Genomic DNA, 15,431 nt, shown 5'->3' with positions numbered 1-15,431 from the left:
AGTTAGAAAGCATGGAATGTTGTCATGGATAGGGATTATCATGCAAGTTGATTGATCGCCCAGGCGCAAGCGGTAACTTTAGGAGGGCTAACCCATTCAGGGATAGTCTGAATTTAATAGTACCGTTCCAGATGACAAGAGCCCCCCTTTTCTTTTCGAATTCGGGTAAGATACCACGCATCTAACGGGGTAATTACGGACTGCCTGGCAGGCCCCCGTGCCAGTTGGCAGCCAGCCACGCCTATCAGGCTATGACTTCATGCTATCACCGCTTGATCAGCCTTTCCTTATCTCTCGGCCAATACCGTTCTGTGACGCAGACACTAGACTGGGCCGTACCTGGTTGATACTGGTTCATACAGAACTGCAGCCGCAGCTTGCGGCTTGACCGCCTTCGAATCGCCCGTTCTAATCTTTCCAGCTGCAACTGCTAACCTCCTGCACCATAATCTTGGTCCGCCCAAAAATACAGACAGAGCACAAGAGCATTCCCTCGATCAAGTGGAAGACCTCCCTCCCTTACTGATTAGTCTGATCTTCTCGTAGCCATTGATTGTATTGTCCCAGATCGCATGGGTTATTTCATTTGGGGGAACCTGCTGTGGCACCCGTCAGCCTGACTGACTGACCGCTCGCACTTGACCTGCTTCCTTTCAAACCACCGAGTCACCGGGTGTGCGTCACAGACCTTCTGCGCCCGTACGCTTGACTGAACTGACTGACTTTCATTACCATAACGCCTGTCTCTCTCTCTTCCCTCTCCCTGTCTCTCTCTCTCTTTTCCTTTTCCTCTCCATTCTTCCACTTCCTACGTATCGTCCTTTCTCTGTGGATCTTACTCTCCTACTACAACCTCCTCCCCTCCCCTTTGGCCATCCACTCCTACTTCCCTCATCTGTAGTACTCAACCATGCGTTCCTAAAACCCCTTGGTTCTCCCCATTACGGTGAGAACGCCGTGCACCCCCGGACGCCTGGATCCGCCCAAAGTCGTCAGTGCGGAGAAGCTCCCAAGGTTGTCTAGACCGCATGCTCCAAATACTCCAACATCTTATTGTTGCCTGAGCACAGCAAACGATGATATCGGCGTCCCTCGTTTTATCTCAATCAGTGCCTGTTACTTAGCGCTCAGCCTTTCTCTCCTTCTTCCATCTTTCTCCCTTTGTCGACCTTAACTCGGGCTGTTGGGCTTGTTAGCATGGCCTTCCGCAGTGGGACCGTCACCTCCCCGTTTCCTTGATCTACAGACATACACGCAGCGGTCGTTCTGGACGCTGTCTCCACTCGAGGACGACTCAGTTACGATTCATATCCATTTCCCTAAATTATCTGCAGTTCACATTATGCATCAACACCCCCGATCTCCGGCGCCTGCGGCGCCTCCCTCCGCATCCAGGCCGGGCGCAAACCGCTCCGATGACCGCAGAGATCAAGATCTCCGCCCGAACTCTCCAGCTTTCGACCCCAGGGTACAACTTACACGGGGATTGGGAATAGAGGCGGAGGCTAGGTCATCTGGACAGACGTCCAGTTCACGCCCAGCGAAAGAAGCAATAACGAAGCTCAATCAGCTCGTATCGGTATGGATTGAACCCGGCTTCTAGTCCCCTTATCTATGTAACAAAGGGCCCATTGGTTAATTGTATATTGCGTCTAGAATTACCACACAAAAGCTGCTCTAGTAATACTGGCCTCTCGGATCGACTTCTCTCGCTCAGAAGATACCCCGAAATTAAATCCCAAAGTCAATCGATGGGTATGCTACGTCCCCAAACATGCTGAGCCTCTGCTTCCCATCAATTATACCTAGTATCCATGTACTCTGCTAACTAATCTGCTCCATCTTCCAGTTCGCCATCGATTTAGAAGACATCGATGCCCTCCGAGAGGAGCTCCGATTTTGGCGAACGAACGACGTTAGCGAACAATCGCCTCCACCGTTGATCATCGAGACGTATCTGGATACAAAGGATCTGACGAATAACCAAAGTCTCGTTGCCTTGGATGAGCAAGGGAAACGATTTGATGTTCTGGAATCTCTTTCTAGGTCTTCAGAAGCACATGCCAAGGGGCCGTTATCGTCTAGGTCCGAGGATGTTATTCTAGAGCGATGGAGGGTGGAACTGGGGAATACGCCTAACAAGGCGCTACCGGCAGATCTTGGCTCAAATCTGCCAAAAATATATAAGCAGAGTATTGTGACGTTCAGAACGTTATTCACCTACTCCAAGTTGTTACCCGCATGGAAGCTCGCAAAGCGCAACGGGAGGCTTCATACGCACCCGGCGCTTAAAATCAGGTATCGTATCTTGGTTGGGAAGCCCAATCCGGATGACTCCAAGCCGGATCGATTGACTACGCCGCTATTCGACAGCCCTAATAGGGTGGTCGATACGTACACCTTTGGGACCACGGAGTCGCCGGTTGGATACCTTTCCATCCAAGTGACCTATCGAACAAGCTGTGAGTTTCGAGTGGACGACTCGGAAGCTCTTTTGAGTTCCCGATTCATGGGAGCCGACGATGAAGTCTTCCGCCCTTCACTTCCTAGCAGGGATTCCAACCTCAAGGCCGCCAATTCCGGGGTCGGATCGGCTCCTGTCGAGAAACGAACTGTCGAAGACCCTGACCCAAGTCGAGCTTATGGGAGTCTTTCGACGTTCCACCACGTCGGCCCTACGACCAGTGCGAGTCCAATTTCAGCTCTTCGTGCCGCCCGCGAATCAGGAGCTGCCTCGCCATCCCCTCCAAGTTCCTCTTCCCGGAAGCCTGTAGAAGTTGTGAAAGCAAGTCCTCTGGGCCGTGCTGCCGTTTTGGCAAATGAAAGTAGCCCGGGCGTTGCTAGACGATCGTCTATCTCTTTCCCTCCGTTCAAAGCACCACCATTGTCTGCGTCGCCATCTCTTGTTGATCCTCCACTGGGTATGTCGCCCCGGTCAGGGACAATGGCTCGCCCTTCGTTTCCAGAATCAAAGAACATGCCACCGCCGTCCATGGCAGCTTCCGCTCGCAAATCCTTACCATTGCCCGGGGCTTCTGAGACTACAGCTACTTCTTCCAATTCGGCATCACCTCGGCCTACGCCAACCGCAAGGTACAGTAGCGCCTTCACTCATCGACGGGGTAGGCCTTCTTCGGGCAACATCAACAAAATAGACGACGAAAATTCGAGTGGCAAGACCAGTGCAACGTCTTCCAACCCTCAACCTGGGTCAGGCTTACTTGCTGAAGCCACGGGGACAAGTGCAGATTCCATTCATGCAGACGATGAGAACATCACGGAGTTCCTGAAGATGCTGGATTTGAGGAAAGATCTCTTGAAAACATCAAACTCGGCTTCTGCTGATGTGACTGCACGCCGGACAACGGCTACTTCGGCTGCGTTGACCCGGTTCCAGCGAATGAGAGATTCGAACGCACAACTGTCGGAGTCAATGTCATCGTCTATGCTCTTGCAGCGCTCGTCCACCTCTTCGAGCAAGCAGCTCTCGGGAGTGCCTCCCATGGTGGCAGGTACTTCGATTTCGACGGCCTCTTCTCCGGGCAAACCCATTTCACCCCATACCCCACATACTCCGGCCATTCCGTCTCGCCTCAGTTCTAACAGCATCGTTGATTATGGCAACGATAGAGGTCGCGAGCAACCCTCCTCGGTCGGAGATTACACTCCCGAGGGTCCGACCATACCCCATCGCCCGTCCGTCGCAACGGTGAATGCCATTGACATTCCTACGTCACCAGGGTTGCCATTCCCACCTTATCGTCGGCCCAGCTCTGCTGCTCCACCCCCTCCACCAGTTGCGGCCGATGATGATGAGATATTCCCCTTCAATCTGCGCAGCGTAAGCCTCGGGGCTGAGGAGAGATCACACAATAGCTTAAGCGCCCTACAGAGACAGCATGACCTGGAAGGGGCTACATCAACCACCCAGCCAACACGCAGGGAACAGCGTCCCCCTTCGGTCAGCGAAGATCCGAGCCGAAGGTCGAGCTCAACGGGGCACCGAACAAGCCCCCACAAGCGGACATCACTGTCAGGGCCAACAGCGACACCGTCGCCGTCGAACAATCATATCTACCAACCACGCTTCGGCCTTTCTCGGGGGCGAGGGCTGTCTGGTGGGCCGCACTCCCTCAGCTCCGGATCGAGTAGTCTTGCGCGCGGCGCTCCTTCTGATCTCGCTGAGCGCGATCATGATCGTGATGGCAATGCAAGTGGCAGTAACAGCGGCACCTCGGCTGTTGAAGATCGTAGGGGAGCTGGGCGACGACCAAGTTCGGGCCGAAACATTCCTCCGCCACCATCACAAGCTGAAGAGGACGAGCCGCTATTGTTTGCTATGAGCGATTTCGGGGCCTCCCGGCGAAGCTTCGAAGAAGGCAGACATGGCAACCAAGGTAGGCGACTCTAATGGAGACGCCAAATTTAGTCCTCATTCGCTTATTCCCCTATCATGTTGTCGGACTCCTTTAATATGCGTGCGTGCATTTGAAGGCTCTGTTGGAAGCTGCCATTTTGAGGGCTTTTTTTTCTCAAACTCTATATTTCTGCTTTTTCTTAAACTTCACTCTTCTGATGCTGTCTTTTTATGAGGCCATGCCTTACTTTTTTTCTTTTCCCCTACTCACAGTGATCTACTTTTATAGACTGATCTGCAAGCGATACGGCCATGTGCGACCCGGAAAGGCGAATAGAGGATGATATAAGGGGCTTTTTCTCAAGGTTCTATTGTTTTTTAATTTCTGGTGTCAAAATCTGCTTAAACGGCCGTCTGCATTCTGGAGTGAATAGTGTTTTTGGGTTCCGTTGTATCCATTTGTTTATTGTCTGCCTTTTTTGAAGATAAGGATATTGATCTATCCCTCGTTCTTTTTCTCTTTTTACTATTCTCACACTCGCGCCGTCTGGGTTTACACTTCTTCCTGATGACTCGACTTTCTTTGTCTTTGGTTAGCGTCATTGAGTGATCTGTAATCAGAGGTATACAGGCCCAGAGGAAGGCCTGAAGTTGCTTGCTTTGTTGTGCTCATTGTGGATAGCTATCAATGAATCGGAACGCAATCTATCATGATTTAACAAATGACGAATTTATGGCATGCTACCAAAACCACATAGTACCTCAAGCTTCATTACAATTCTCAAAACCTGACTAACGCCTTTAATTTACTCCAATCATGCACACAATGCTTTTGTATCTCTCTCATTCCCTTCAATTTTAGATCTATGTACAGTACAAGGGACAACAATTATTTTGAAGTTGTGGGTGGGTATCTGCTTATCACATGCTGATCTAAGGAATCTCGTTGCCAGGATTTCCTTGGATAGTGTGATTCGTTTTTCTTTCCCGACTTATCCCGATAATTTTTCGTCGGAGGCCTCCTAAGGAGAGGCGGGTGGACATGCAGATGATGATGGATGGTGGCAGGGTCCACGTGGCCTGTTACACCGTCTTCTGCATGTCATGTCATTTCTCTGATTGTTGATAAGATAGACATGAGATGAGTCTAATATCGCCCAGCAGGAGGAGAGAAGTGAAATGGGCGGTGGGCGAGCATGTTTTCTGGAAACCGGCCATGTAAGTAGGTAGGTAGGTGATAAGGAGATGATGGATGGGGGGAGCAAGACAGATTGTGTCTGTCTCTGCCGGCTATAGGAAAGCTCTGGGCAGTGTATATGTATGGTATATATGGAACCGCCCGTGCTCACGAGGGGACTCTCGACTTGTTGCCAATTCACATCTTCCGGAAAGTGTTACCCGAGGCGCTTCGGCGCTCCTTAGCCTTGAAGCTGGTGTTGTTGGTAGGAGCAGTGGGAGCCGGGGCCCTGTTCTGCTGCTGCCGGGACTTGCCTGCAGGCTGGAAGGTGACTTCTCTCTCACCGACGACACCTCTGCGACGGGTGGGTTTCTGGCGAGACTGCATGTTCTGGGCGCGGGCAGCGAACGAACGATCGCGAGTAGCGCCGACGCCGGACGAAGAAGTGACTTCCATACGGGGTTGGCGGCCGTTAGTGCGCTTGTAGGAGGCCGTGGAGATTTTGCCGGAGGTTGCTGGCTTGGTGAATCTTTCGGGCTCGCTTTCGGACTCGGAGTCGTCGGAGCTTGAGCCGGGGACGTCGTCAATCGCTTCCTGCTCGGCGGCGGTGAGGCCGCGCTCTTTTCTCGGGGGCTGGTCGACGGATGTGCTGGGGTTGAGGAGCCTGAATTCGTGGGAGTTCTCGTCGATGGCGAAGTCTTCATCTTCGAACAGTTTGGCGAAACGGCTGTCGCCCAGGAGGTTCTTGCCGGGCTCTTCGGTGGGTGCTGCTTCTGCTGCGGCTGGTGCAGGGGCGTCGACCATGTCGTCATCTCCACCCTTTTGTAGGACGCGCTGGGCTCTGCGACGCTCGTTCTTCTCTTCCATGGTGAGGAGCTTCTCGGCCAGTTTCTTGTTGACCTTGACGGCGGCCTTCTTCTTGCCGCGGATACGGCTCTCACGCTCCTTGTCGATCTTCTCCTTAACACGCTTGGCACGCTCTTCTTCCCAGATGTAGGGGTTGGTGATGAGGCGGGCTTCTTCGTATAGCTGCTGCGCCACAAAGTAACCGTGCATGTAGGGGCGGAGGAGGCTGGTTCGGCCGATCAGGTGGTCCAGGTTCAGGGTCTTCAGCTGAGGAACGGTCAAGAACTTGAAGTTGTCGTAAACAGCGCCGGTCTGGCCGCTGCTGAAAGCGTTAGGATCGTTGGGGTCTTCAGCCATCTCCTCAACGAGGTTGTCCAGGAACGAACACCATCTGGGAGCGGGACCCAGTTGCGGGATGAAGAACGAGTGCTGTTGGCGACCTTCGTTAGCAGTCAAGAGCATACCGCTATCCTTGCACCATGCGACTGAGTTGATGTCGACGGCCGGTTCAACGGATGTCCAGGGCTTTCCATCACGGGGGTCCCAGATCTTGATGATCTTCTTATCTGCGGACATGATCTTCGGGTCCAGAGTCTGTTCGCGGGTGTGTGTTGATGGCTGTAGGAATTTCAAGGTGTGGATAGGAAAGCCGTATCCCTGGTCCTTCTTAAGTAGTGGTACGGGGGAACGAAGATCGTAGAGGTGAATGAGACCGTTGGAGGAACCGGTTCCGAGGGTCAGGCCAGAACGGTGGAATTCCAAGGCCGTGATCTCGTGCCGGGGCTCATCAGGGCCAGACTGAGTGGGTGGCAGCAAGATTCCGGCTCTGCCCTTTGCTCTGGGATCCCAAAGCTCTACTGTACCCAATGTAGTACCGAACGCAAGAAGGTTGTGACTTTCCTCAGCAATCGCACCGGTGTTGACCGCGCCGGTGTTGATACCACCCTGTAAGGTACCACCACCGCTAGAGGTGAAATCGTCTCCACCAACATCGACTTCGAAACTGCGCATGTACCGACCAAGTTCCAGGTTCAGGCGGAAAACCTCTCCCATGCCATCCGAGTTAACACCGACCGAGGGAACCAAGGCTTCGGTTGATTGCCGATCGTACACCAAGTCACGGCCGTATCTAGGAAGTCTCGTAGTGTAGTGGCAGCCTTGCGGGGTGTGGAATTCGAGCGATCGGTCGGACTGCAGGTGAAGAGATTTGGAGTAATCAGAGGACAACAGGAGGAAAGTGGTGTTCAGGGCTACTGTATGGCGAGCCCATGAAAGGGAAAGTTGCGGCAGATAGTGGGTATGAATCTGGGGCTTGTATGTTCCTGCGCGAAAAAAAAAGTCAATATTACAAAAATGAAATGGTAATCTGGAAGATGATCCTACCTGTGCTCATGACCCATTCGCCATCTTCACTGACACGGACGCATTGACTTGCTTCTTCGAACTCAAAGTCCTGGAGTAGTTCGATGCGGTTCGCATACTCTGGATCATTTTTCAAGCTGCGCTTTCTCCGACGCGCAAGCCACTCCGGCAGAGGGCGCGCAGTGTTGGAGCCGGAGATGGTATAGACGGGAACCTCCGACTGATTGGAGAGCTTCATGGCGAAGGGCTGAGGGAGAAAAGACCAGCTTGAAGCGCAGAAGCTGAACCAAAGGGAAAAAAAGGCGATACGAAAAAAAGTTCGCCGATAGCGATAGCTGGGTCCACGTGACGCTGCGGGTGTCGATCACGCATGATTGGCTCTCGCGGGCCGAAGCAACCTCCGTTGGGTCTCGATGGCATCGCATCTTCTGCTGTTCTGCATCTGCCTCGCCTCGCCCGGCTGCCATTCGGTCGTTTATCAGAGCTCGGAGCATATCGCTGGGTCTATGGCGCCTCTAGTTTGATACTTAAATGCGCCTTTTTCCTCCCGGTATCCCTTGAAACCCGCGAGCTTTCCCCCCTTCTCCCACCCCAAAACAGCGATGGCATCTCCGAGCCTATCTATCTACTGACACCTGTTGCATTATCCCCAAAGTCTACAAATAGTACTATGGGCGGCTTGTTGAGACATGATCCTTTTCGCGCATCTTGCTGGAAATGAATCCTCTTTCAGTTGTACTATCTTTCCTGGCTAGAAATACAAAACAGCCGGTGTCTCCTTGGGGACTATAACTAAATCATGGACTTTCCCGGAGGGTCCATCACCAACATACGCGCCATTGTAGGTTCCTTTTCCCTCCAGAAAGATACCGGTAAAGCCCCTAACTTGGTATCTTAGGATGGATTCTCCCATATTTACTGGAGAATTTACACCGACGATCCTGGCGAGTCGCCAAGTAATGGCTACGCCATCCTTAAGCATCTCAGCCGTCTCAAGGACCTGGAGCTCCAGCTAAGGGACCGAAATTGCTTGGTTTCAAGCTACCCCAGACGATTATGTTTATGGATCTTTTCTGCTACTCCTGGCTTTGAAAGCCTGTCACCGCTATCTCCGAATGATGGCAGAGACGATTTAGGTCGCCTCGCCATTGGCTCGGCTACTCTGAAAGGTGTGTTTGCGCTTCATCAATATACTCCTCAACTCTACACATTGATGTTGGTTTCTAACAATACACCACAGTCTCCTCTTCTGGCAACGTTTCTGCGTTGGATCTAGTCAAGAATCTCTCGACAGAAACACAAAATGCGTCGGGGACCGCGGGATCACAGAGGCCGAACGCCATGACACCTTTCGCTACTATTTACGCATCATTCATTTCGGCCGTCAGTGGAGCAGTTAGCCTCCAACTAGTCCGGCAACGCAACGCAATTCCCCTCGGCTCACGTACTCTCTTTACCGTTGTTGAAAAAGATGGCTGCGACAACTCTCACGTTTCCAAGAACGACCTTGCTTTGGCACCGTCTTTAACTACGCTTCAGATCCAGCTGACATCTCCCGGAAAGCTAACAGTAGCTCTACAGACTGTATCGCAGGCTGGCTTAACGCGGTTGCTCACACCGGAAGAAGTCCCTGCGAGCATACACGACACTCCACCGGGCACTGACCTCTGGCTATCTCCAAGTGGGTCGATTGCCAGACTTGTCGCCGCTAATCCGCCCCAGCTGAACGCAGGATCCCCGTATCCGTCTAATGTTGGGGGCTCAGGGAATGAGAAGTCCAGCCCGGCAACTCGCAAACAGTGGAAGGTCAATGTGCTCTGGTGGCTTTCCAATTTTGGTCTTCCTGTGGATGGCATCGATGATGAAGCTTGGGTTGAAGTTGAAGTTTGGGAACCATTTTACTCTAGACTCGCCGGGGAAGTTTGGCGGCCCAGCGAGGAAGGCGCTTCCATGCTTCCCCTAAAGCGGATTCTTTGGCCAGCTATCTACTGCTTCAGGAGAACGAAATCAGCATCTTCAGTGTTCTATGGTGAAATGGAAGGTGTCTCATCCATTGCTGGTGACCCTCTAGATTTCGCAGAGAAATGGCGTGTAACAGAGAAACTTAGCTTTGCCGAGGCGAGCCCTAAGCCTCCGTCCGTCCATCAAGAAGCGCCGACTAGGGATCAGGACGCATCATCTCCCGATCTACTTAACCTGCCCGAGGGGATCGAAAGCCTTTCTCGAGCGTCGCAGTATCCTGACCTTCAAACTGCTAGTCTTGTATACCCAACACCGCCTGATGGGGCCGCCGCAACAGGCCTAAATCCCATGGTTACTTCCGATGCCTTCGCGGACGACATTGAGCAAAGCTCGACCTTTATGCAACAGGACAGGCAAAATCATCATCGTCAACTCAGTAAAGAGAGAACTGGAACGGATGTGATAAGCTTTGGCCCGTCGGCAGGACTTGTGGTTGGTTCGGGCCTATACGATACGAACGACGACGATGATTTATTCGGAGATATCAATGAGAAAGACTTTGGCACCAAAGGAATCACCGATGCTGATTTCAGCTTCTTTGACGACCCAGACTTCGACCGTGGAGGTGTTGGCGAACAGGCTGAAGCAATTCAAGAATTGTCTGGGTTCATGGATACCGATGAGCCCGAGATCCAACCAACTGTGGACGGCCAGGCTTCACCTGAACAGACACCAGCCATGAATATTGCAAGTGCTCAGTTGAGTCCTGCGGCCGCTACAGCAGACCTGCAGCCCGAGAAAACTCCCCAGGAGGCCAAGGCACCTGTATTAACGCCTCAGGAGGACAAACCCCGAACAATAAGTCCTCCCTTGAGCCCGGTGGAGGTCAAGAAGATCCTGTTCGCGGAGTCGCAACCTGAAAGTCAACGGCCTGCCAAGAAAGGGCAGGGGCCAGGTTACTACAATGCAGTTGCTTTCAAACAAAACATGTCCCTCTGGGACCAGAAATACGGCGCTGATGGAAAGTTTGGATTCAATCTTCGTGGGATTGAAAGGAACAAGGGGCCAGACACCGTCACAAGCGATATCCCAACTGTTGGCCTTCCACGTCACAGCGGAAAGATGAAAAGCGGCACGTCAAAGGATCCCGACAATTACGGATCTCCTTATAGTGAGGAGATGCAAGAATTTTCATCGGATTCGGACATGAGCAGCAGTGTAAGTGCCGACAGTGATGAGAGTGCCTCTGAAAGTGGCCTCTCGCCTGCCACGTTTTCAACCAGAAAAAGGAAACGTACTCGCTCCAATTCGGGAACCTCGTTAGCTTTATCCCAGGACAAGTCAACTATCCGAACTGGTCAGGAAACTACAGCCCAGAGACCGGAAGACTCGGTATTCCTTGGAAATTTCCTGTCTACCTTTTCTGACTGGTCAATGGCGGGCTATTTCTCCCTGGCACAGAACCAGGTCTCGCCAGTGCTTATTCGCAAGGACATACAGGTTCAAATTGCTCAGTTATTGGTTGACCAAGTGACGCAATCATCTCTGGACCATAAGATAGATGGAACCCTTGGTCTGCTTGATTATGCTGATGAGGTGTGCCCTCTCGAGACTCTTCAGGGTGATGCAGCTTTGGTGAGTGGGATGGAGCGACTGGACTTGAACAGTTTTGTTTCGTTGCAAGATTCCAATGCGCTTTCGCCTTCGTCATCCAACGGTGCCAATCCGCGTCAGTCCTCTCAACGTAGAGAGACTGGAAAGGGCACCATAGTGAAATTACCCCCACCGCACTTGCGCGTGCGTCGGGGGAAGGATTTCCTGGAGACACTACCTCCGGCGATATCCTTTTGGGAGACTTTCGGGCTGGAACCTGCGCATGGGCAAAAGGACATTCTCGCATATTGCATACATCCTCATTTTGCTGCTCGAGCAGCCGACACATTCTTAGAGCGGCTTGGACTGGTCTACTCGGGCTGCAACCTTGGCGAGCATCGTCGAGGCGAAAGTTCCAATGTCTTCGACCGTGGACTGGGCTCCTGGAACATCAGTCCGTCAGCAGACCCACGTTACTCCGAGGTCATACAGTCACTAAAGACTATTTGTGGAGTGCTCGGTAAGCCATATCCGACAATGTTGAATTTGCTTATTCTGACTGAGACAGGGTCTGCGTTTTTGAGTACTCCGCCAAGCAAGGATAGCAACATTGTAGTTTACATAGTGAATCCTTTTACTCACGCCGCATCATTGGTGGATATCTGCGCTGCATTCTGGTCTCTTTTCCAGCAATACATCGCGGAAGCTGACAAGCAACAGACACGTCAGCTGAACGAGCTGGTTCTTCAGATAATCCCCATGGATTTTATCACTTCGGCCGAATCTCTCGTTGTTCCTCCCCAGGCCGAATATTTGAACCTGGCCCTCGAAGTGTACAGTCGATGTCCGCCTAAATCGTCCGATGTGGGCCAGGTGAATTGCGCACCGCCGGTGTTGCTTGCAGAGCCTATTCCTAGATCTATTGGCTTCAAACTGTCATCGGAGGGTTCGTCGCCGCTGCAGGAAGGCAAGCATCTTCATATTGCTTGTTCCCGAAGTCTGGATCAACGTTGGTTGAGTGTGGCTTGGTCTGATAATTTTGGGGCACTTCAACGGAACATGTCATATTGCCTTCGCTATCGTAATTCTGTTACAGCTCGGCCTCTCCCGGAGGTACGGGGTGAAATATGGAAGGCAACAAGGGATATCATGGATACGATTCAGACGCGCTGGAAGGTCATCATTGTCAGCACTGACCCTGTGGACCAGGAGGAGGTTGACAGTAAGTGCGCGTCCCATCTTTTGTCGGTTCGGAGCTAACAGATAAAAAGCGTGGACAAATTTTGCAGATCAGTACGGCAAGGCTAGGTCCATGACGCTGGATCTGGTGATCTTGGGCGCGACCACTCCTCCTGACCTACATCTCGAGCCGCCTTATCTCCCCATCCCCTTGAGTATGTTCAATCAGCAGCCTTCATCCACACCTGTTGCTACACCGAACCTTGGCGGCGGTGTCTCTTCGCCGGACCAGTTCGGTACCGCGCCCACACCCCCGGGTGGCTGGGGTGCACCCGCGAATGCCTCCACCCCAACGGATGCGCTCCCAGAGGTTGAATCCGAGTCCCTTCTCACGGATATCTACGATGAGACATGGGGGGTAGTGTTATCGCATCGTCTCAACAGCTCTCTGCATCAGACGGAGTATCGCCCCGCAATGGCAAGCGGGTACCTTCTTCGCAGGAAGGGCTCTACTGATGGAGATGGCCTATATACTATGAGTGTCAATTTACTCTTTGCACGGCGTTCCCCGTCTTCATATGATACTCTCCTGCGGGAGATTCTGGGTATGTATCGTGACCTGGCAACCCTGGCCAGAGCCAGGGGTACGCGCACTGTGCAGCAAGGCACATTACCGTGGCATGTGGCTACGGCAATCAAAGCCCAGACTCTTCTCAGCTATGCATTGTGATCTTTTCTTTTCATGTTGTTGGCATTATACCATGTCTGCGGGTCGAGCGATCATGTGGCGTTTAGGGGAACACGGCTGGCTTCTTGCTTCATGTGTTCTACCCGATTTCTCTTCACTTATGTACATAGTTTGTCATTTTTCTCAAGCAGAATAGGTTATACCACTACGCAGGTTTGTTTTGGATTTGGACCGGGCGGGAATGTTGAGTATGGTTTGGAATAGAGGCCGGGGCATGCATCTTTACATATTTATGGCGATATCTAGCAATGTAATACCATATGGCAATGTGCTATATTATTGAGATATTGGGTCAATTCAACTGTATGATCTTAGTTCACCCTCTGGAATTGTTCCGGTTCGAACTGCTCCCCGGTGCCGATATATATTTCAGCTCGGGTGGTAGTAGGATCATGATAATTGCACGTCCTGAGTCATGACCACTAGGGCGAGTACATGCATCCATATCGACAAGATCCCCGATAGCATCTACATACACATTTAAATAGGCCAATAACCCATATGCCCAACACCACGCATCTCGAGTCCCTATTTTTCGTGAACACAAGCCCCATCATGCGGGTATAGTATAGCCCTTACAGAACCAAACCCCACCAAATATACTGCTGTGTATGAAGATAGTGCATTACTCGCTAGAGTGCTATGCAATTATTTCAACAATATTCAACAACAACATATAAATGTATCCATCAATTGTGCCTTCATACCTTCGCTACCTATCACACAAGGCTTTGGGCCTAATGGCTAAGTGATATTTACGCAAATAAACGTGCTGTCTTCAACAAGAATCCGATATGGTGTAGTGGCTAACATCGCCGTCTCTCACACGGCAGCCGGGGGTTCGATTCCCCCTATCGGAGCTCAAACATTTCTTTTTGTTTTTTTTCCCCTTCCATCTACCACATCATCTTCCGCTTTAAATCAACCAAGAACAAGCACCACTAAATAGGAATCATTGATTCTATCCCATATCCGCGTTGTCCTCAATATCCAGATATACATTCTCAATCAATCCATGTAGACCAAACCTACAAGGTCCCCAACAACCAAGTACCTTGCAATTCATCAATCAATCAGTCCAATTTCCCCCCCCATAGAAACACACAATCACATGACCTCTTATCTATCTAATCAACACCCCGATAACCACCATCATCCAAATCCAAAAAAATTTCAGGCGCAGACCAGCACCACCAGCAATCTCCCTTCCTTCCAACATAAATATCACCTCAATCTACACATACGTCTAACGAGAAACAACTCCCAACAAATCCATTAATAACAAATCCGTCCAATTCCTCCCCACCAACCACACAACCACCACCACACCCACCTCCGACCCCGCCCCACCATATCACAACCAAAATGGCCACCCAACAACCCCCCCAAACAGCAACCCAATACCTCGACCTGGGGATAACCCTCGCGATCAATGCCTGGCCAGCCCTCACATTGGCCGTGCAATCCAACTGGGGCGGTCCGACCTCCTCCGACAAGCGCGACTGGCTCTGCGGCGCCATTTCGGAGATGATCCAGGAGCGACCCGAAACGGATGCCGAGGATCTCGAGGACGTGCTTATTCAGGTGATGAACGATGAGTTCGATGTCGTGGTGGATGATGAGAGCGCGGGCATGGTTGCCGTGCAGATTATGGAGATGAAGGGGCAGACGGAGAAGGGCGAGTTCGGGGCTATTCAGGAGATGTGGGAGAAGTGGCAGAGTAAGAAGGGTGCTTCGGGAATTGAGGGATTCAAGAGGGGCGAGGATCAGGAGGATGATGATGATAGTGAGGAGGATGAGGATGAGGATATGGAGATGGATGATGCGCCGGCGCCGGCGCTGGTGAGGGCGCCGAGGGAGAAGGTTGAGCCTGAGGTGGATGAGGATGGGTTTATGACTGTTGTTTCGAAGAAGAGGAGGTAAATTTCTTTTTTTTATCTTCTTTCATCTTCTTTTTACGATGGGAATGTTTGTTCTTTATTGGTATTGTTAAAAGTTGTTTGTTGGTGCTGGTGCTGGTTGATTCCCCATAGAATAGACGCCCTGTTTCATGTATTCTGGCTGTTTGTCTATGCTACAGCTGTGTGATTCAAGCGCGCAGTGAATCCTTTTGACTATCCAAATCATGAAAAGCAGTAGAATGCGTGAAATGATAGCAATGAAAATTTTATTGCAAAACCAACAAGCAAGGGAATGCAAAATCTATA

The 15,431-nt window shown here is 51.5% G+C and overlaps 4 protein-coding genes and 1 non-coding gene across 5 annotated transcripts; 4 read left to right on the top strand and 1 right to left on the bottom strand.

The window, feature by feature from the left end:
* The first annotated feature begins 1,146 nt into the window (after window positions 1-1,146).
* Window positions 1,147-4,585, top strand: BO79DRAFT_7844 (putative autophagy protein Atg13). The gene is made up of 3 exons (XM_025689741.1): window positions 1,147-1,579; window positions 1,657-1,755; window positions 1,850-4,585. The coding sequence occupies exons 1-3, from the start codon at window positions 1,343-1,345 to the stop codon at window positions 4,409-4,411; spliced, it is 2,898 nt and encodes a 965-aa protein (XP_025541177.1). The 5' UTR covers window positions 1,147-1,342; the 3' UTR covers window positions 4,412-4,585.
* Window positions 4,586-5,287: 702 nt separating this feature from the next.
* Window positions 5,288-8,008, bottom strand: BO79DRAFT_192839 (WD repeat NOL10/ENP2 family protein). Its single transcript, XM_025680923.1, has 2 exons — window positions 7,764-8,008; window positions 5,288-7,702 (listed from the first exon to the last, which is right to left on the bottom strand). Exons 1-2 carry the CDS (start codon window positions 7,978-7,980, stop codon window positions 5,733-5,735), a joined length of 2,187 nt encoding a protein of 728 aa, XP_025541176.1. The 5' UTR covers window positions 7,981-8,008; the 3' UTR covers window positions 5,288-5,732.
* Window positions 8,009-8,430: 422 nt separating this feature from the next.
* Window positions 8,431-13,206, top strand: BO79DRAFT_236948 (uncharacterized protein; the record flags this gene model as incomplete). Its single annotated transcript, XM_025684640.1, has 5 exons — window positions 8,431-8,583; window positions 8,641-8,911; window positions 8,983-11,817; window positions 11,866-12,519; window positions 12,569-13,206. Exons 1-5 carry the CDS (start codon window positions 8,542-8,544, stop codon window positions 13,204-13,206), a joined length of 4,440 nt encoding a protein of 1,479 aa, XP_025541175.1. The 5' UTR covers window positions 8,431-8,541.
* An 806-nt stretch (window positions 13,207-14,012) lies between these two features.
* On the top strand, window positions 14,013-14,084 carry BO79DRAFT_t104. The gene has a single exon. It is a non-coding gene; the product is annotated as a tRNA-Glu (tRNA).
* Window positions 14,085-14,410: 326 nt separating this feature from the next.
* On the top strand, window positions 14,411-15,330 carry BO79DRAFT_208514 (pre-rRNA-processing TSR2 family protein). Its single transcript, XM_025682417.1, has one exon. The coding sequence runs from the start codon at window positions 14,590-14,592 to the stop codon at window positions 15,145-15,147; it is 558 nt and encodes a 185-aa protein (XP_025541174.1). The 5' UTR covers window positions 14,411-14,589; the 3' UTR covers window positions 15,148-15,330.
* The last annotated feature ends 101 nt before the right edge of the window (window positions 15,331-15,431 follow it).

This window comes from Aspergillus costaricaensis, assembly GCF_003184835.1.
Source record: "Aspergillus costaricaensis CBS 115574 unplaced genomic scaffold BO79scaffold_11, whole genome shotgun sequence".
Lineage (NCBI taxonomy): Eukaryota > Fungi > Ascomycota > Eurotiomycetes > Eurotiales > Aspergillaceae > Aspergillus > Aspergillus costaricensis.
The sequence above is the reverse complement of the archived record's forward strand: the minus strand, read 5'-3'. Positions and strand labels throughout refer to the sequence as shown.

Coding starts and splice junctions, on each gene's coding strand:
- BO79DRAFT_7844 (XM_025689741.1), top strand. CDS start 1,343: ATGCATCAACACCCCCGATCTCCGGCGCCTGCGGCGCCTCCCTCCGCA. Junction 1,580..1,656: donor AGCTCAATCAGCTCGTATCG/GTATGGATTGAA, acceptor TATTGCGTCTAG/AATTACCACACAAAAGCTGC. Junction 1,756..1,849: donor ATCCCAAAGTCAATCGATGG/GTATGCTACGTC, acceptor TCCATCTTCCAG/TTCGCCATCGATTTAGAAGA.
- BO79DRAFT_192839 (XM_025680923.1), bottom strand. CDS start 7,980: ATGAAGCTCTCCAATCAGTCGGAGGTTCCCGTCTATACCATCTCCGGC. Junction 7,703..7,763: donor CGAATGGGTCATGAGCACAG/GTAGGATCATCT, acceptor TTTTTCGCGCAG/GAACATACAAGCCCCAGATT.
- BO79DRAFT_208514 (XM_025682417.1), top strand. CDS start 14,590: ATGGCCACCCAACAACCCCCCCAAACAGCAACCCAATACCTCGACCTG.